The 21,365-nt window shown below is 48.1% G+C and overlaps 1 protein-coding gene across 1 annotated transcript in view; it reads left to right on the top strand.

Annotated features, from left to right (window-relative positions):
• The window catches only part of Sdk2 (sidekick cell adhesion molecule 2), a 299,575-nt gene that overhangs the window by 205,537 nt on the left and 72,673 nt on the right, over window positions 1-21,365 (top strand). The window contains exons 9-18 of the mRNA XM_029562667.1: window positions 1,072-1,266; window positions 1,852-1,968; window positions 2,977-3,144; window positions 4,125-4,227; window positions 12,093-12,269; window positions 13,156-13,292; window positions 14,269-14,416; window positions 16,284-16,424; window positions 18,848-19,029; window positions 19,796-19,911. Of these exons, the coding sequence (XP_029418527.1) occupies window positions 1,072-1,266; window positions 1,852-1,968; window positions 2,977-3,144; window positions 4,125-4,227; window positions 12,093-12,269; window positions 13,156-13,292; window positions 14,269-14,416; window positions 16,284-16,424; window positions 18,848-19,029; window positions 19,796-19,911 (1,484 nt within the window). The remainder of the gene's footprint in view (window positions 1-1,071; window positions 1,267-1,851; window positions 1,969-2,976; window positions 3,145-4,124; window positions 4,228-12,092; window positions 12,270-13,155; window positions 13,293-14,268; window positions 14,417-16,283; window positions 16,425-18,847; window positions 19,030-19,795; window positions 19,912-21,365) is intronic.

A 21,365-nucleotide genomic window follows, 5' to 3' on the forward strand; every position in this document is an offset into this window, starting at 1 on the left:
ACCAGAAACAGGGCTGTCACTCAGTTGGTAGAGTACTTGCCTAGCGTGCATGAAGCCTTGGGTTCAATCCACAAAACTGAATAAGACCAGGTGTGGTCTTCACAACCAGACACCTGCAATCCTGGGAGGTCAAGGCAAGAAGTCCCAAAGTTTAAGGTCATCCTAGGCTATATAGAAAGTTTGAGGCCAGCCTGAGATACATAAGACCCTCTCTCAAAAATAATAATAGGGGCTAAGAAATGACTCAAGGGTTAAGAGCATTTGCTGCTCTTGTAGAGGACCTGAATTCAGTTCCTAGCATCCACATCAGGCAGCTCACAACCACCTGTAACTGCAACTCCAGAGAGAGATCTGACACCTCTGGCCTCCTTGGACACCCACACACATATGCACATACCCACACATAGACATACATAATTAAATAAAATAAATCTTAAAGTAATAATAATAATTAATAATTAATAATAATAGGGGCCAGCAAGATGGTTCATTGGGTAAAAGTGCTTGCTGAGAAGCCTAACAATCTGAGTTTGATCCCTGGAAACTACATAAAATGTGGAAGGAAAGAACCAGCTTTACTAAGTTGTCCTCTGACCTCCACATGTGTGCAGGTGCACATGCATCCCCCCAACACACACAATAATAATAAATAAAATGTTTACATAGGGGCTGGAGAGATGGCTCAGCAGTTAGGAGCACTAGCTGCTCTTACAGAGGACACAGGTTCAGTTCCCAGCACCCACATGCCCTTTTCTGGCCTCCTCAGGCATTGCACACACATGGTACATGTGCAGGCAAAACATTCATACGCATAAAATAAAAATAAATAATTAATTTTAATGTTTAAATAATAACAATGAAACTCTCTAAAAATGGTCCAGTGCAGCATTTTTGCAGTAAACTAATGCCAGGATCTTTCCTTTTCCTGGAAAGTTGAGAATTTTCAAAGTACATGCACCTAAAATGCCTAACACCTGGGAGAAGGTTCTAGAAGCCAAGGCACCCTGGAACCTATGCATACTTCCCACCAGGGTGGGGCTGTGGCTGCTAACTGGCTCTGGTCTCCTGCAGGGATACCACCGCCCTCCATCATCTGGTACAAGGATGCAGTGGTGGTGGAGGCAGAGAAGCTGGCGCGTTTCCGCCAGCGAGGCGACGGTGGTCTGCAGATCAGCGGCTTGGTGCCTGACGACACCGGCATGCTCCAATGCTTTGCTCGAAATGCAGCTGGTGAGGCACAGACCTCCACCTACCTGGCCGTCACCAGTAAGTGTCCCTCCTCTGTGCTGCTCCAGGGCCTCCTGTGGGGCACAGTGTCCCCCTCCACACTGAGGAGGGGCTTGGTTAGGCGGGGACGAACTCCAGAGATGAGAATCCCAGGAGGCTGACTACGTGGTACCAGCTAATGACATTCAGGGAACTGCAGCCTGCCAGCTGGGAAGCAGCTGTCCTTCACCATTCTCCCTGGAGGTCCTCAGGCCGCTGATACCCCTGGAGAAAAGCATGTTCCAGATGCTGTGTCTGCTGACCTCAGGTCAGAGGACCAGCTAAGGGTTCTGCAGACCCAGCACTAAGACAGTCACTAGCTGATCATTCTTCGAACAAGCTAGTCCATATCCGGTGGAGGTCAAGTCCCACTGACTTTGTCATAGAGGATCCTCAGGTTCCCCTCAGTAGAGGCCTGAGGATCCAGGGGGCAGAGCTGGCATTCCAGGTGGCTCAGACCACCCTGCAGAAGGCTTACAACATCAGGACTACCAGGTTGAGGAGAGAACCGGTCCTGCTCAGCTCCTGGCCCCTGGCTGGGGTTCCTCCTAGACAGGGCTAACATCCCACCATCTCTCTCTGCAGGCATTGCCCCCAATATCACCAGAGGCCCCCTGGACAGCACAGTGATTGACGGCATGTCTGTGGTACTGACGTGTGAGACTTCAGGGGCACCACGGCCTGCTATCACTTGGCAGAAAGGTAGATGTGATGGACATTCAGAGGGCATGGCCATGTGACAATTTAGGACGGCCCTCAAGACTAGGTTCTGGGGCCAATTGAGTTTCCCCATGTACAGTTGTAAAGGTTATACACTGTACAACCCATCTTTCACAACCCATATCTGTCTTTTTCTCTCCCAGGCCAGGTTCCAGATCTCCTATGTCCTACTGTAAGAGGTCTGTCCTGACCCGGTGGCTCTGTCTATCCATCTATCTATTGTTCATCTATCTATCCATCTGTTTATCCATCCATCCATTCATCCATCTATTCATCTATCCTATCCATCCATCTATTCATCTATCCAGCCATCCATTCATCTACCCATCCATCCATCCACCTATCCATCTATCCATTCATCTATCCATCCATCTATACACTCACTCATTCATCCATCTATCCATCCATATACTCATCCACCATCCACCTATCCATTCATCCATTCATCTATCCATCCATCCATCCATCCACCTATCCATTCATCGATTCATCTAGTCATCTTTCTACCCATCTATCCATCAATCTATCTCACTCACTCTATATCCATTGCCCCTCACCTCCTCTCCCTCCCATCCCTACCTTTCCTCCTCAGCTCCCCTGAAGGTGACTCTCTCCAGAACTATGGCAGGATGCCCATCACCACCTTGTCAGGCTGTCTCTGCCTTTCCTTCCCCAGCCCAGGTGCAGCTGCCTAGAGGCCATGGCTGCCTGCCACTTGCCAACCACAGCAGACAGTGTGTAGCCTCCTCTGGAGAAGGGCAGACAAAGTAGTGGGTGGAGAAGTGCCAGGAGGTATGGCCTGTACAGGGTGCTGCTGCCCTGTGACCCTGTGATACTGGGCCTTTCACTAAGCCCCAGTTCACCCCTTCCCCCAACCCATCTAGGATTTCTAGAGATGAGTGGGTACCTGAGACCACCAGAACTGGAGCATCCAAGGCTGGTATCAAGGCTTCAGCTGGCACCCCACTAACACACTCCATGTCACCTCAGGAGAGCGAATCCTGGCCAGTGGCTCTGTCCAGCTACCTCGCTTCACACTGCTGGAGTCCGGCAGCCTGCTCGTCAGCCCCACACACATCTCTGATGCTGGTACCTACACCTGTTTGGCTACCAACTCTCGGGGAGTGGACGAGGCCTCAGCAGACCTGGTTGTATGGGGTGAGTGGCCATGGCTGGGGGCTCTGCATGTATGTCTGTGTGTGAGTGTGATACATGAGTGTCTCTGCAGGTGCTGACAGCACGGGACTCCCATGGGGTGGACTCCCAGCACCTGCATTTCCACTCTGTGTTTCTGACCCAGCTAGGGGTCTCTGTCATAGGGATGTTGACAAATTAACTCAGAAACCAGGAACTACGAGGTGATGATTCTGTCCAAGAGGCCACAGGATGGAGAGTTTGTGCCAAGTCCAGAAAGCTCTGAAGAGCCTCTTGTATATTTTAGGGCAGAAATCAGCACATTTGTTTTGGACAGGGCCAAAGAGTAGATATATTTTCAGCTCTGTGGGCCAGACAGTGTCACAGCCCCTTTTCAAGTCTCTGTGCTTCTGAGAAAGCAGCTGAGAAGGTGGTGATACAGTGACTAGGCTCATTCGAGCCATCTTGTCTCCTCAGCAGGCCACCTGCCACGGTCAGCCTCAGCCTGGAAAGTGCTGGCCCTGACATCAGGGTATGTCTCCAGCTTCTTCCGCTTAGGGTCTGCACCCCCAAGATACAGGCCACCTGTCCAGACTGAGCCCCAGGGCCTGGAATAAAGGGCTAGACTGGGCATCATATACCCTGCCCATACCCTGGTCTGGGTCACTGACAGGCTGGCCTGGTGCCCCTGATCATCACCCTCAGCTTGCAGGTTCTCCATTCACTCCCTGGATCTGTGAATCCTCATCACACATGTGACTTCTGAGAATCACACTGTCCCTGAAGCACTTTGTTGTTTCCACCCTCTGGGACTTTGATAGGACATACCTGTCCACATATGGGGTCTGCCTTCACCTTCTCCCAGTGTCCAGCTATATGGCCTCATATCACACTTAAGTGTGTTCCTTCTACATGCCTGGTCACACTAGGGTGCCAGAGCCCTGTTCACCCCACTGCCCCCCACTGCATACCTGTTCACTCACTGTCTCCATCTTGTCTTACAGCTCGGACTCGCATCACCAAGCCACCCCAGGACCAGAGCGTCATCAAGGGCACCCAGGCCTCCATGGTGTGTGGAGTGACTCATGACCCCCGAGTGACCGTCAGGTACTCCAGGAGGAAGGGAAAGCCCATAGGACAGGATAACACCACCAGGGAATTGGTGCCACCAGTAGGGCCATGCCTCCCCCTTGGGGGTCATCCTGAAAACAGGGTGCAGGGCTGTGATGGACAGGAGGCTGGGTAAACAGTTGGGGACTGTGCTGTGTGAGCTGAATTGAGACAGTGTCCTGGGACAAGAAACAGGAAGAGATATACAAATGGGAAAGAGAGGAATGAAACAAGGAGGAGGGCTAGGGAGATGGCTCAGTGGTGAGAGCACTTGCTATGCATGCATGAGGACCTGAGTTCGAATCCCCAGCCAGCACCCACATAAAAAGCAAGGTACACCCACCTATAGCCCCATCTCTGTACATGGCAGAGACAGAAGGATGACTGGGGCTTGCTGGCTGCCAGCCTAGTCCAGGTTCAGTGGGGGAATCTGTCTCAAGGAGATAAAGTAGAGAGGGATAGAGCAGGGGACCTGATGTCCTCCACTGGCCTCTGTGCACTGGAACACACACTTGCACATATAACACGGGGCTGGGGGTGAATTTAAAACAAGAAAGAGGGGCTGGCTCAGCAGTTAAGAACACTGGTTATTCTTGCAAAAGACCTGAGTTCAAACCCCAGCACCCACATGGCAGCTAACAACTGTCTATAACTCCAGTCCCAGGGGATCCGACAGCCTCTTCTGACCTCCACAGACATTGCACGACACGGGTGCACTTACCTACATGCAGGCAATACACGCATATACATAATATAAAAATAAATAAAATTTTAAAAAACGAAAGAGCGAAGACACAGGGAGGGAGAGGGAGAAAAAGAAGGTATTTAGGGCGGAAGGGTAGAAGACTCTAGTCTCTCTCTCTCTCTCTCTCTCTCTCTCTCTCTCTCTCTCTCTGGTGTGGGATAGCACTCCTAAGGTCTCCTTGCCCCATCCTACCTTTCAGAGCCCCAGATTAACTATGTTAACTAATTAAGTGCCTGTCATAACATCTCCATGTCTTACTTTAGTCATTCCAGCAGAATGGTTTGGGTAAGAAGACAAAGAAGCAACCATAGAGCTAGGGAGGAGTGGACCCCTGGGGGTGACCCTCAAACTGAAGTCACCCCTTCCCCACTATGGGGTAGCCAGGACCTTGGCCCTCAGGGAGCTCAGTGCCGCTTTGAAAGCCACCAGAGAGGATAGGAGGGGCAGCTGTGGACAGACGTAGATGGAAGAGATGTGAAAGTTCAGGATCCCTCCCAAGCTTGAACAAGGACATCCTGGGTACCCCCCTCCACAACATGCACTCACACCCCAGGAAGGCTCTGGGAACTGCAACCAAGAAGGGAAGAAAGAAGAATGAGGAGGAAGTGTAGCTTCATCTTCAGAAAATTCCAGAGTTTTGCTTTCTAGCTAATGTACAACATCACTGTCACAGAACTAGCAGGGAGGGGAGAGGGGCAAGGCCCTCTCGCCTCTGCCAGACATGGCCTCCCTGCACCTCACAACGGCGTCCTGGGGCGCCACCTGGTGGTCACTGGGCAGAGGACAGTCTTCCAGTCATAGTACAGTAAGTGGGTTCTGTGGGCCCAGGAACCAGGAACCAGGGTTGCAGAGGGGTTTTGCCCAAAGTGATCCTTAGAGAACACGTTGCCCACCCAGGATGAGAGAAATACCTTGTAGAGTGTTTAGTGTTGACCTTTGGGGCCACCATCATGTGCCAACACGCACATAAACATGAGCCTCAAAGCCACATAGATACAGCCAGAATGCTGTAGGTAGATCCACTGCAGGGTCCTTATTCCTGGGTTTGTTAGCTTTTTCTCTAAAAAATTAATATAGCAACTGTGATGGGTCTTCAGAGAGAAGCACATCAAATGCATCTGTGAGTCACACCCCGACAAGATGCAGTTGTACGTGTTCCACATCCACTAATTGAAATAACAAAACATGATATTAACTCAGTAACCATTTCCATTGGGATGTGTGTGTGTGTGTGTGCACACGCACATGCATGTGCACACATCCCAGCACCCGAATTACAGATGTGCACATAGCTTTTTATGTGAATGCCGGGAATCCAAATTCAAGTCCTCACACTTGCATAGCACACCGTATCCACCGAGTCCCTGCCTCGACTCCTCTATTGACATTTATTTATTAGCATATCATTTATTTCTCTATGAGGAGGACTGGTTCATTTTGTTCCTTTTCTGGGTAGTTCCTGATGAACCTCAGGATTCAAGGCACTCATCCCTGCTCTGCAGATCCACTCTCTGGGTTCCCTGGAAACCTACAAACAGGCAATTCCTACTGCAGTTTCATGGAAGTTGCCCTCACCTTAGGCTTGAAATTAACCACCTAGCACAATCTTTTTTAAGATGACAGGAGAGAGAATTGGGCGTTCATCACCTCAAGTTGGCAGGTCGGACGCCCAAGGCCAGCCTTTTGTCTTCTTTCCCAGCCTGTCTTCCTTGAACGTGGGAGCCCTGCTGTCCCCTGTCTCCCTGAGAGAGATAGAGAAGGCAGACCTCAGCATTTTCAAAGCTCAGAGATTATTCTAATGTTCTTCCAGAAACAGTGTTCTAGCTACAAAGCACTACAGGGTCTCCTGCAAAGGCTAGAAAGGATCAGAACCAACAGCTCACGCTCAAATGTTGGCCACTTAAATCCCAAATACCGTATTCTCTAGACAAAGCTGGACCCTCAGGGTGAGGCCCAGACAGCTGCAGGTAGCCAGCATGGAATGTCTCTAAAGCCATTCCAGGCCTATCTATTTGGTACCTGGTTCTAGATCTAGACCAAACCTGAGCCATTATTGCTATTAATAAATATTTTTATTTTTACTATGTCATTAATTCGTTACATGTTGGGGGAAAACATAGAAAATGCAGATAGCAAAAAAGGGGGAAAATAGAAAAAATAAAAGTAGATCTGTTCCCCTTAATTAGACACCATCAGTAATGATATTTGAGCCCCATTAAGGAAACTAGGCATGCTCTGTCCCTTAATCTTTTTCCCTTTAAGAACTTGCTGTGCCCCTTGTGCCATGTCAATAAATATTTTGTATTAACTCTATTACAGGATTAGTTGGAAGTCCGTTGTGTGTATGCAACATAGTTTACCAGTTCCCAGGGGCTGTGTTTTCCTAGTATTTACAAATTTTTGCTGATGGAAAGACTCTCATTGTGAGCATCCTGCTAACCAAATATTTTATGCATCTCTGATTTTCTGAGGGCTGTCTATTATTATATAAAGCCAAGAGGGCCCCTGAAAAACCCCTCCTCAGATCATTCAACAGCCAGTTATATAACTGGAGATTATTCCAGAAAAATCCTACCCTAATGAGTTGAATAAACTTGGGGATTCTGTATCTTTTCTTTTTTATAACTTTTATTTGCGGGAAATAATTAGAGTATGGTTTGGGGAGGGAGTTGAGGGGTTGAGGGGGTGTGCATGCATGCATGCGTATATACAGAGCTTTGTGAGATAGGGTCTTGTTATATAGCCCAGGCTGGCCTGGAACTTGTGGTGATCCTCCTGCCTCAGCTTCCCAAGCACTGGGATTACAGGCATGAGCCACCATGCCTGGCTAGGAATGTTCATTTTTGTAAGAAATCACCCAAACTGTTTTCCGGAGGGGTGGCACACATCCTACAGGAGTGATTGCCCTGCCCCTGGTGGACACTCTACCAGCTGCAGTGTGTCCCTCATTGCTGTTCTAAAGACATTTATTTTTAATTATGTTCATATGGGTTTGTCTTAGTGGGGGTATGTGCGTACTGTGAGTGTAGTGCTGGCTGAATCCAGAAGAGGGCCTTGGGTCCCTGGGAGCTGGAATTACAGGTGGTTGTGAGCTGCCCGACATGGTTGCTGGGAACAGAACTCAGGTCCTCTGCAGGAGCAGTGTGAGCTCTGAATCGCTGAGCCGTCTCTCCTGCACCATTACTGCTGTTCCAATGTGCATTTCCTAGTGGACTATAAGCCTAGCATCCTTTCATATCTGCTTCCCTCTGTGTGTTTTCATTAGGAAGATGTCTGTCAAGGACTTCAGCCCACTTTTTAATCAGGCTGTTTGTTTTCTTAGGGTTGAGTTTAAAGAATTCTCTATATATTTTGGATAACAGTGTTTTACCAGATATTTGTTATGCAAACATTCTCTCCCAGTCTGTGGATTTTTTTTATTCTATTCTCTTGGCAATATCTGTAGAAGAGAAGAAAATTTTAATTTCAACGAAGTCCAGCTTATCAAATCTTTCTCCCATGAATCAGGCTTTTGGCGTTGGACCTAGAGTCAGCCACAGAGGCAAGGGCATCTAGACTTCTATATGCCCTCTTCCAGGAATGTGGGAGTTCTGCAGTTTATGTTTAGGTCTATGATCGATTTTGAGGCTTGTTAACTATAGCCATGCTTTCCATGTGATCACCAGTGGCCCAAGCACTACGTGTGAGGACTCCTTCCTTTATATCTGCTTCTGGTTTTGATTTTTTGTTTTGTTTTCACGTTTATTTATCTACTTATTTTGTGTGCATGTGCACATTCCTGTGTGCTTGTGCATGGCATGTGAGCAGTGGTCAGAGGACAACTTTCAGGAGTCTGTTCTCTCCTTCCACCATGTGGATTCTGGGGTCATCAAGTTTGGCAGCCATATCACCAGCTCTGTTTTTGGTTTGTTTTCATGTAACGGATTCACTGGAGAAATCAGATTTCATAAGACAGAAGGTCAATGAACCATCTTTGTAAGGGATCAGGAATAAATATTTTAGTCTTTGAGAACCATATGATCTTCGCCACCACTGCTCAGCTCTGACTGGATATAATATGTCCACAAATGTGCAGGGCTCTGTTACAATAAAACTTTATTTATACAGAGACTAGAGAGATGGTTCAGCAGTTAAACACTTGCTACTCTTGCAGAGGACCTAGATTCAGTTCTCAATACCTACATGGTAGCGCACAACCATCTGTAACTCCAGTTCCAGAGGATATAGCACCCTCTTCTGGCCTCTGCAGGCATTGTATACATGCAGTGCACATATATGCATGCAGGCAAACACTCACACACATAAAATAAAAATAAATATATATGTTCAAATTTTTTTTATTTTTGTTTTATGTGTATGAGTGTATTGCCTACATGTATGTAAGTGCACCTGTGTTGTACAATGCCCTCAGAGGTCAGATCCCCTAGAACTGGAGTTATGGATAGTCATTAGCTGCCATGTGGGTGCTGAGAACCAAACCTGGGTCATCTGCAAGAGCAGCCAGTGCTCTTAACCACTGAGCCATCTCCCTAACCCCTATATTTAAAGTTTTTAATCTTTATTTATACAAGCAAGTAATGAGCCATAGCTTGCTTAGCCCACTGTAGAACATTCCACTTTCTGGATCTGGCTACCTACTCTCTTGTGGTGGTAACTTGTTCTAACCCTTGCATTTCGAATTACATTCAAGTACCAGCTAATTAGATTCAAGTTCAGTAGATTTATAACAAACATTCCCCAGGCAGGGATATATCCTTGCTGAAGCAAAGATGTCCACTGCCATGTGTTTCTTAAGTGGCAAGTAGATTTGCCTTTAAGGAAAAGCCTGCTCTCTCGATGGATGCTAGCAGGGACGATTCTTTTGTAGATAAAGAGATGAGTGGAAAGTGACTGCTTTTGTCCATTTCTAAACATGTATTAAAAGACTTAAAATTAACTTGGCAATTTCACTGCTGATAATTTATCCTTGAAGAAGTGATTCGAAGTTCAGGTAAACACTTTTCCATGAGGATGCTTACCACAGCATTACAGTGTCAGAAGAAAAAGGAACTAAAGCATACATCCAATACTCGGAACTCAGTGAGGTGACAGGACCCCTGCCTTAGAACGCCTTGCATCTGATTTTTGAAAGATGTCTAGTGTGGAACTATCACATGAAAAAGAGTATATGAGAGCTGGAGAGATGGCTTAACAGTTAAGAACACTGGTTGTTCTTGCAGAAGACCCGGGTTCGATTCCCAGCACCCACATGGCAGCTAACAACTATCTGTAACTCCAGTTCCAGGGAATCCAACAGCCTCTTCTGTCCTCTGTGGGCATTGCATAATATGGGTGCACTTACCTACAGGTAGGCAATACATGCATACACATAAAATAAAAATAATAAATAAAATATTTTTTTAAAAAAAGAAAAAGAGTGGCTGGGCTTGGTGATGCATGCCTTTAATCTCAGCACTTGGGAGGCAGAGACAGGTGGATCTCTGTGAGTTTGAGGCCAGCCTGGTCTACATAGTGAGTTCCAGGACAGCTGGGGCTACAGGGAGACCCTGTCTCAAAAAGACCTAAAAAAAATAAAAAGAGTATATGATATTTTGTTGAGAAAAGACAATTCTGAAAACAGGATGAGACTAGATATGGTCATGCACACCTTTAATCCCAGCACTCAAGAGATAGAGGCAGGAGAATATCTGTGGGTTCCAGGCCAACTTGGTCTACATAGCAAGTTCCAGGCCAGCCAGGGCTACATAGTGAGACCCTGTCTCAAAAAAATAAAAAGTAAAAACCAGAATAAATGGAAACATAGATGGATGGACAAGTGGATGGATGGATGGATGGATGGATGGATGGATGGATGGATGGAAACTTGAATAGGTAGGTGGGTAGATGGATCATTAGAATCATTGATGTAAATATTCTGTCAATAAAAACATTGATGGCTCCCTTTTATTGACCACTTATCACGTCCCAGGCATTACCCTAAGTATCTTGCTCCACAATCTTTACAGCAGTTACCTTGTGAAGTGGGTGGGTTCCAGATACTGAAGATGACTGAGTCACAGTAGGGTTAAATAAACTTACCCAAGATCACAAGCTGCTGGTGACAGGGGTAGCCTTTGACTTGAGCATCCAATTCCAGGACATAGTAAAGCCGCAGTCCACCATCTGCCTATCCAGACAAGGGAGAAGAATCTAGAAACATGGATTTAAATTCCCATGTTAATCACAGTTTCCCAGTAATAAAAAAACTTTTTTTTCTTTGCCCACTTCATTTTCCCTTAACTTTATTTTTCCTTATCTGTAGTCTCTATATTTCTGCTGATTTTATATTTAAACTCTGGGTTAACATATGAGGTGGGTTCTCATCAGTAATCTTGCATTCTCTGACTCCAGGTAGCTTAAGACCCTGAGATTGGCCCCTCTGTCCCCAGGTGATAGGGGCACCTTGCCCTTTTACTGAGAACCACGTTCTGGGGGACTCCGTGCATCCCACCTCTGTGGAGCTGGTCCTCTGAATGTGGCCCTGACAATGATAATAGCTGTGTTTCCTCTGGAACAATTCTAGAGAAGGTATTTCTTATTGTCAGACACCAGCGTGTGTGTAATTTTTCAAGTCCCCCTTTGTACCGACTGACTGAAGCCAAAGTGATTTTTTGGACACTCAAGTCAATTTGTCACAATGATGCATCGATCTAACGATTCCCCTCATAAAACTAATTCCAAAATGTAGTCTACGCGGAAACGTCCATTCTTTCTCCAGCCGTAATCTTTTAACCTTTTTAGAAGCATCCCTTTGACTGACTCTCATGCTGGCTGTTTTGTGATGGCTTCTGGCCAAAAGTAACAACACTTTGACCCAGGTCCGAACCAAAGGTGTAAATGCTTCTGGACCCAGCACCTGCCACAGAAATGACAGCTTCAAGGCTCTCTCCAAGCCACATCCTCCTCCAGGCCCTGCTCCTTTGCCCAGATAAGCACAGCCCTAGAGGCACATGTGTGTTGCCTGTGGTGGCCCCCTGCCCACTTTTGGTGCACTCTTCCCAAGAGGAGCTTTGGGTGAGGCCCACCCTGAACCTCCCTTCTGAACTCCCTTCACCTACCTGCCTTGTCCTCCTTGCAGATATGTATGGGAGAAGGATGGAGCCACTCTGGCCGTGGAGACCAATCCCCGGGTCCGCCTGGACAGAAATGGCTCCCTGCACATCTCACAGACGTGGTCAGGAGACATTGGTACATACACCTGCCGGGTGCTCTCACCTGGTGGCAATGACTCTCGAAATGCCCACCTGCGAGTCAGGTGAGCACAGACAAGGTACAGGCAGCAGTGGGTGTTCAGAGTCACCAGCTCCACTTCATGGCACAAGGCTATGTATAACCCAGGCCCATGAAGGTCCCCTAGGTCACTTCCTAAGCATCCTTCCAGGCCTGTCCTCAGCTTGGGGGCACTCCTGTCAGAAGCAGGAATATGAGGAGGGCTTAGATGGTGCACTAGTTCCAGAGAGAAAACTCTGTCGGCAGACAGGCAGAAAGCCATGTTCCGTGAAATCGCATGGACTTGTCCTCGGGTGCTCACCCCAGGTAGGACACCAAGATGTCAAAGAAATGGTTCCACCTAAATCCAGCTTGGTGAACCAATGAGTTTATTAGGGTAACTTGCAGGAATGTGGGTGACCCCAAGACAGCTGCATCACTGTCAAGTCTCACCCCAGTATAGATGGTGATTTATCCAAAGCTGCATAGATGGTCCTCCCGTCTGCCAACCTTTCACACTCTGTCTACACTAGAACTTCATGAGACCACATGCAGCTAGGAGAGGATTACATGCAGCTTGGAGGGGATGGTGAGGATCTCAGGTGAAAGTCCAATACCCTCCCAATGCTCTCCTATGAGGGAACATCAACAGGCCCAATCTGGTTGAGGGGTTTATACAGATAATCCCAGCTACTCAGATTAAGATAGTAATGACTTCTCGGTAGTAAATGCCTATAATCTCAGCATTTGGGAGGTGGCGGCAGGAAGATCAGAAGTTCAAGGTCATCTTCAGCTATATAGCGGGTCGGAGACAAGTCTGGCTTGGCAGACAGCCTTCCACAGCACAAATCTAGCATAAGGTGTCATGGAAGCATGTGGCTCACCCCACCTGAGCATTCTGGGTGGCCTCTCCACACACGTCTCTCCTCCAGGCAGCTTCCCCATGCCCCTGAACACCCCGTGGCAACGCTCAGCACTGTGGAGAGGCGCGCCATCAACCTGACCTGGGCCAAACCCTTTGATGGCAACAGCCCTCTGATGCGCTACATCTTGGAGATGTCAGAAAACAGTAAGGTCTTCACGGTCACCCTCTGTGTCCCCACACAGCCTCAGCAAAGGGGGATATGGGTTGGAAGCTCACACATTCAAGTCAATCCTAGGCTAGAGTCCTGGCCCCCAACACACACTTTTTGGGCCTCTGAACAGATCTTCCCCGTGAGCAGCCATGTAAAGGTAACAGTGGGCTTTACTCACAGGGAAAGGAGTGACCTCCAAATAGCTAGTCATTGTGACTTCCAAATAAGACTACATCCGTGGGAACCTGGCCCTAGTACACACCTGTAACCCCAGCACTTGGGAGGCTGAGGCAGAAGCCTCATCATGGGGTCAAAGCTAACCTGGGCCTTGAACAGTGGTAAAGGAGGAACTTACACAGCACCTGGCACAGCAGCCTCAAAGCCAAGCTGCTATTCTTCTGTTTTCAGGCTCCATGTCCCCAGCTGTGAACTTCAAAGTTAGCAGGTGTTCTCTGAATGATGTTCTCAATGCAGTTTTTCCAGAGTTCATTGATTCAAGGGGGAAGGATGAGGGCATCTCAATTCCCATGAGCCCCTGCTTCCTCTCAGCTTCCTCCCCTACTCCTTACAGCCCCTGAGTCTTGGCTAATAGGACCCAGAAAACCTGACATGGTGACCTCCCCTGGACTAAGGTGGGGAGATACTCGCTCTCCTGCTGGCCTAAAAGAGAGGGCTGGGAATGAAGGGTAAGAAGTAAGTCTCTGGCCAGCAAAATGGCTCAGCAGATAAAGGTGCTTGCTGCCAAGCCTGACGACCTGAGTTCAATCCCTGGGTCCCACATGGTAGAAGGGAGAGAACTAACTCTTGCCAGTTATCCTTTGATTTCCACATGCACATCATGGCATATGTGCACCCACATACATACATACATATACAAATAAATAGATTTGTATGTAATTTTAAAAAGAAGCATGTCCTGTCCCCCCATGTATATGATTCCCACCTCCACCCTACCCTGTGTCCCTGCAGATGCTCCGTGGACCACACTCCTAGCCAGTGTGGACCCTGAAGCCACTTCAGTGATGGTCAAGGGCTTGGTTCCAGCACGTTCCTACCAGTTCCGTCTCTGTGCTGTCAACGACGTGGGCAAAGGACAGTTCAGCAAGGACACAGAGAGGTGAGAGGCACATGTGTTCCCCTAAGCAAGACTCCAGCTACTAACAACTGTCTGCTACCAAACCAGCATGGACCAAGCCACAGAGTGGGTCTGGCTCGGTGTCTCTCAGTCTCCTTGAGGTCCCAGTCTTCTCTGTAGAATGGGGTAATGATTGCCTGACTCATTTCCCAGGGAAAATGTAAGGATTCAGTGAAATGACAGAATGCTCTGCACAAAGTGTGGTCTACGATAAGCCAACTGAGGACATCCTAGAAAAGCTCTTACAACATCATGGACATGAAGCATCACATGGCGTGCTTTCAGAGAGAGGGTGAATTCCACCCAGCTCACCTTGTAGAAAGAGCAGCCACCTGGGGAAAAGCAGTGGTCTTTCATGAGGTCAGAATGACTACAACACAGTAATAAATCCTGCGCTAGGCTCTTCCAAAGACCCTCAAGCTGGACACAGGTGCATGTGCCTGTAATCCCAGCATTTGGGAGGCTGGGGAAGGAGAATCACAAGGTCAAGGCCAGCCTGGACTATACATCAAGTTCAAGGTCAGTCTAAACTATAGAGTGAGACCCTGTCTCAAAAAAACAGCATGGAGCCGGACGTGGTGGCGCACGCCTTTAATCCCAGCACTCAGGAGACAGAGGCAGGCGGATCTCTGTGAGTTCAAGGCCAGCCTGGTCTACATATTGAGTTCCAGGATAGCTGGGGCTACAGGGAGACCCTGTCTCAAAAAGACCAAAAAAAAAAAAAAAAGGTAGCATGGGGCTAGCAAGATGGCTTAGCTGGTAATGGTGCTTGCCACCAAGCCTAATCACCTATGTTCAGTCCTCAGGACCCACATGGTAGAAAGAAAACTGACTCCCACTAGTTGGCCTCTGACTTCTACATGGTACTCAGGCACACACACACACACACACACACACACACACACACACACACACACACCACTCCTTTTGGTTCTAAAAACAGACAACTGACCAGCAACTATTCAGAAGACGCCTCTCCTTTTCACTACAGCAACACCCCTAGGGGCAAAGAAAGCAACAGCAATAGCCCAGCACGGGGAACAGTTACAGGAGAACTTAGTGGCTGTCGTTTACTGAGTACTTACTATCTGCCAACCTGGGTTTGACCCAGAGGTAATACAGCGAACAAATATGGGACTCCTCAGTAACTTCAGAATCACAGCAGGGAGCCTCAAAGTGCCAGGAGACCCTCCCCCTTCTCCTGCTCCGCCTCCCCGCCCCCATGCCTGCACTGTGCACTGATTTTTCCTGTCATGAATCTCTGTGCTAATGGTCCTGAGTCACCACAGGAAAGGTTAAACCACCCTCACTTTAAAAGCTGGGAGCAGGCAGAACTGTTTGGAAAGCTATCCATCAGAAAGCGAAAACATAAAAATAAACAAAAACAAAAGGACATCCATCAAAAATAATTAACTTTTGTTTTTAATGGATAAGTGTCAGCAGCGTGAAAAATATACTTGAGCAGAACACTGTGTTCCCCAATGATGCCAGGGAAAGAAATGCGGGCTCAGCTTCAGAAGACGGGTGAGAGCTGGGGCTCCTTTGCCCACACCGTGCCCACCCAGCCATCCTGGGGCTCTACCCACCAGGCAAGAGAGGCTGGGTAAGACACACCACCAGGGCCTGTGGGAAGAGACTGATACATGATAGCACGTGCCTATAATCCCACATTCAGGGTTGCAAGTTCAAGGCCAACCTGGGCTGCTCTATGTCTCAAAAAAAAAAAAAAAATTCACAAAAAGGAGCTCAGAAACATTGAGTGAGCTGCTCCAAAGCTCACAGGAAGGATACAGAATCACCAGGGACTGTGTGTAGTGTCCCATTACATGCTTGCTGTTTTCCACTCCAGGGTTTCCCTCCCTGAGGAGCCTCCCACAGCCCCTCCACAGAATGTCATTGCCAGCGGCCGGACCAACCAGTCCATCATGATCCAGTGGCAGCCACCTCCTGAAAGCCACCAGAACGGGATCCTCAAGGGCTACATCATCAGGTACCTACCCTCGGGCCCAGAGGCAGATTAGGGGTTGGTGGGAATGGATGGGCAAACAGTACAATTAATGGCCGATCCTTGCTGACTCAGACCAGGTGACAAGAAATGCCCATGCCGTGACAGGAAGATTTAAGCTAAACCAGTAGAAGTTACAGTAGCAACAACCTTGAAAACTAGGAAGAACCGCTGAGGGGTAACAGAATGGAGTCCCCTTCAAGGCTGCCATAGAGCAGTCAAAAGAGGTGACTAGCCTAGCAGCCAGCCACATGGAAAACCCATGGTATTCTGCTGTAGGTCCAACTTCTGTCTAGAATAATGTGTGTCCAGCCCACAGACCCCCATGTGGCCAAAGATAGCTAAGAATGTGGCCCACACAAAATCATAAACTTTTTATTTCCAGTCTTTATTAAACAAGAGTCCCCCTATAGCCCCAGCTACCCTGGAGCTTGGTATGTAGACCAGGCTGGCTAGATCTGTCTGACTCTGCCTCCTGAGTGCCAGGATTAAAGGCATGCACCATCACATATGGCTGCGAAATCATCAACTATTTTTTTTTTTTTGGTCTTTTTGAGACAGGGTCTCCCTGTAGCCCCACCTGGCCTGGAACTATGTAGACCAGGCTAGCCTCAAACTCACAGAGATCCACCTGGCTCTGCCTCCTAAGTGCTGGGGTTAAAAGTGTACACCACCACACCTGGCTGCCAAATCATAAACTTTTAAAAGCAATGATAAGAATTTTTTTGCAATTTTTTGTGCAATTCAACTGCACAGTTCTAAAGTATGAATGTTGCAAATAACAATTTCATGTTGCAGTATGAAAACTTTTGACACACCTGCTAGGTGGACCATGAGTGGAAAATGGGTAAGAATTGGCTGGAAATAGAGCCTTTTCTCTGATTTTTGCTGGAAACAAAGCCTGGTTCTGTAGACCTCTTTTTGCATTTGACTGAGGACTAGCCTACTAGTAACCTAAATTAAAATTAACTCGGGGCCAGCTAGATGGCTGCTGACCTGAGTTCAATCCCCAGAACCCACTTGGGAGAAGGAGAGAACCAACTCCTGCAGGCTGTCCTTTGACCTCCACAGGTGCACTGTGGCATGCATGCACCCTCCCTACACACACACACACACACACACACACACACACACACACACACATACAAAATAAACAAAATTTAAAATGTTACAGAAATAATTTTTTTAATTATCTCAAGATTTGAAGTTACTGGAAGTGCCTATCGGCATTCTGAATTCAAGCTGGCTATAGGATGCCTTTCCATACCTGTACACACTGACACCCACGAGTGCTGGAGTGCCCCATGGTTGGAAGAGCCCATGGCTCTGGTTGTCTCATGATCAGTTCGTTTTGCTGTGGTTATTCAGCTGACCATAAAGGCCAAATTCTCAGAGTTCTCAGAGTGTGGTCCTGGCCCAACAGAGACCTCCTAGGGAAATGTAGGGGTGGCCTGTGCTTTAATGAGCCCTCTGGTCAGTCATGTTGAAACATGCTAAGGTCTAGAGCACTGCAGCTCTTGGATGTCAGGATGGATCGAAACACTTTGAGGGGTTGAGCCTCTGAATTTGCAGCTATTAGACTCCAAAGTAGATAGGCATTGTGGTTCTCCTAGGACAAGTCTGTTCTCCATGCAGAGCCCCCCAGATTTGCCTGCTCAGATCCCCTTCTTTGTGCTGATTGGTTTGCAGTGGAGGGTAGACATGGGAGGTAAGTAGCCTCATGTGTTCCCAGTCCTCCCCTATCAAAGGAGCCACTGTCCTACAGGAAGAAAGAAAATGAGCCAGCCTTAGGGACTGCTCTCCTGTCTGTGACCATCAAAGACCGAGACCTGTGACACCTTCCCCAGGGACTCTCAGCCTCCCTGGCTGACCATGCTGCCCATGTCCCCCAAACCCATCAAAAAGAATGGTACATAGGCTGGAGCTGCATGGAGTTCAATTGGTAGAGTGCTTGCTTATCATGCATGAAGACTTAGGTTTGATCTCTAGCACTATATAAACAGGGTGTGGTGGTGCAGGGCTGTAATCTCAGCTCTAGAGAGGTAGAGGCAGGAAGAATAGGAATTCAAAGCTATCCTCAGCTACATAGCCCAGCCAGCCAGTTTGGGCTACATGACACACTCCCAAGACGTGTGCTAACAAGCCAGGGAGCCAGCAGTCAACTGCAGTGATGCCAACTAATTAAAACTACTTCAAAGACAAATAATTTCTCCAGTTGCACTGAGCCCATGTCATATGGCCAACAGCCACATGCCCCAGTGGTGGCCCTACTGGATAATCCAGGTGTGGCACATCTATGAAGTATTCCCAGTATCAATAGAAACTTCTAGAAGACAGCGCTGCTCTGGGCAGTTTCCTAGGCATGAGCTTGACAGGTTGACTGGACCCACTTTCCCATCTTCCCTCAGGTACTGTCTGGCAGGCCTGCCTGTTGGGTACCAGTTTAAGAACATCACAGATGCTGACGTCAACAACCTGTTGCTGGAGGACCTCATCATTTGGACCAACTATGAGATTGAGGTGGCCGCCTACAACAGCGCCGGGCTGGGTGTCTACAGCAGCAAAGTCACAGAGTGGACACTGCAGGGAGGTGGGTAGAGATGGAAGCCAAGGAGGAGCAGGCGTGTGCCTTTCTCCAGGTCTCCAGGCCTCTTGGGCCACATACCTATTGGGTCTTCCATCTGTCTAGTCCCGAGCACCCCAACCCACACTGCTGACTTCTCCTGGGCCTTTGCGATTGTCCTTAGGTGGGATCTTTACCCTGCACCCAGCTCCCACAGGGCAGGTGGCTGAGGGAAAGGAGAAACAGAGGTCAGGTACCACAGGGAGAAACAGAGAGATTTTCTGTGAAGTTTTGGCATTAACAGGCTCATGAAATAGCTTTCATCTCCCCATTCTACTTAAAACTCACCCCAGTCCTGCCCATGGTAATTTACATATCCATTGCCTGGAGATGGATCACACAAGTTTATTGACCCAAACTAATCCAGAGACGGGGAGGGAAGAAGAATCTTGGGTTGGTAAAGCAGCCCTAAAGAATCTACCTTTTCAGGGCTGGAGAGATGGATCAGAGGTTAAGAGCAGTGGCTGCTCTTGCAGAGAACCGGGTTCAATTTCCAACACCCACATGGCAGCTAACAACTGTCTTTAACTCCAATTCTAGGGGATTTGATGCCCTCTTCTGACCTCTGTGGGCATTGCACAACACGAGTGCACTTACATACATGCAGGCAATACATTCATCCACATAAAATAAAAAATAAATTAAAACAAAGAGTCTGCCTGTTTCATCTACTGAGCTGAGCAAGATGAACTATTAGTCCCTCAGCCACAATCCATCTCTTGTTCTCCTCTAGTTCCCACCGTGCCCCCGGGCAATGTGCATGCAGAAGCCACCAATTCTACAGCCATCCGCTTCACCTGGACCGCCCCCAGTCCCCAGTTCATCAATGGCATCAACCAAGGTTACAAGGTATGAGCAGGGTTTCTGCTGTCCCTGGAAGGGAGCCTTGAAGGATTCGGGGGGGGGGGGAGTGCAGGGATAGAGGGAAAAGCAGGAGAGATTATCATTGAGTTTCTAAAACCACGGATTCCAATAGGCAGAAGGCACAAGCTAAAGGCATAGAATGCTCAGATGACTTACAAGGTCACACACACACACACACACACACACACACCCCTCCAGGAGAGGTACAGTTCCCAGGTGCCACCAAAGGAGGGTTTGTCCTCAGTGACCCCAGCCAGAAACAAGGCCTAGACTCCTGGAGATAGCCAGGGCTCATCAGAACAGCCCAGCAGTCACTCCTTTTTGACAAGCTACCTGCCAGGCAGGTCTCTGAGGGTTATACTTGACTCCACACTGGAGTGGATGAAAAGAGGATTAGACTCAGGCAGACTTGGACTAAACCTCAGCTCTGCCTCTTGCTAGCTCTTGGGTCTTGGTGTGAGTGTCACCCTGTCTTTATATCTTCATGAAGGTCCCATGTCCCCTTCTTGAAAGAACACCCACCCTACCTGGCTAGGGTCACCCAAATGACCTCATTTAACTTTAAGCACCACTTTAAAGGCCTGAATCCCAAACACAGCCACACTCTGGGTATTGGGCTTAGAACACCAACACATGGATTCTGAACAGGTGCAGTCTAGCACATGACTTTTAGTAGCATTGGAGTTTCAGTAACTGTAGTGCTAGTCAGTTTCTGGCCAGTTTAGCCACTGAACATCCAGGCTTCATGGCCATCCCATCCTGTATCCCAGGCCAGGGTTCTCCAAGGAGACCCTACCTGCCCTCTCCTGAAAGAACTGAAGACAGACCACATAGTACATGGCATACGCTGTGTTGAAAGGGGTGGTACCTGCCCCTAACAAATAGAGGCAGATGGACAAATGCTACTTGCTCCCTCTAGATGTGGGAACAGAGGCAGGGCATTTAAAGGGCATGCTACTGAAAGCCAAGAGAAAAGAGAGATAACTGCAGACCCTAGATCTAAGCAAAGAGACCTGGTGATTTCAAGGCAATAGTACTGTTAAGGTTCAGATAGCCCTGCCCCCTCACCAACAGGATCCCAAGGACTTCTCAAGCTCCTGAGAAAAGGGAACCTAGCTGATAAGCACCTTGGTCTTTGAAGTCAAGAGAAGCAGACTTTTCTCCACTGTTTGGCCAACACAGCAGGCTTCCCCTTTGATCTCTAAAAAGGACAGGTTTTAACAGTCCTGCTCTCCCATTCCCCCCCCAACTTTAGAAAAAAATACATCTTCCCACCTTCTGCAGGAAGCAGAAGCCTCCCTTTTAAAAGACCTCAGCTCACTACCTGGGGCAGACATTTTCCCTGCAGGGAAGGGATCTGTCCCATGTAATCCTTTGTTAATAAACTCTATTCCCTTAGAGTTTTATCTGTGTCCTGGTGCTTTCTCCTGATCAATGTG

This window comes from Nannospalax galili, unplaced genomic scaffold, assembly GCF_000622305.1.
Source record: "Nannospalax galili isolate Female #2095 unplaced genomic scaffold, S.galili_v1.0 scaffold634, whole genome shotgun sequence".
Lineage (NCBI taxonomy): Eukaryota > Metazoa > Chordata > Mammalia > Rodentia > Spalacidae > Nannospalax > Nannospalax galili.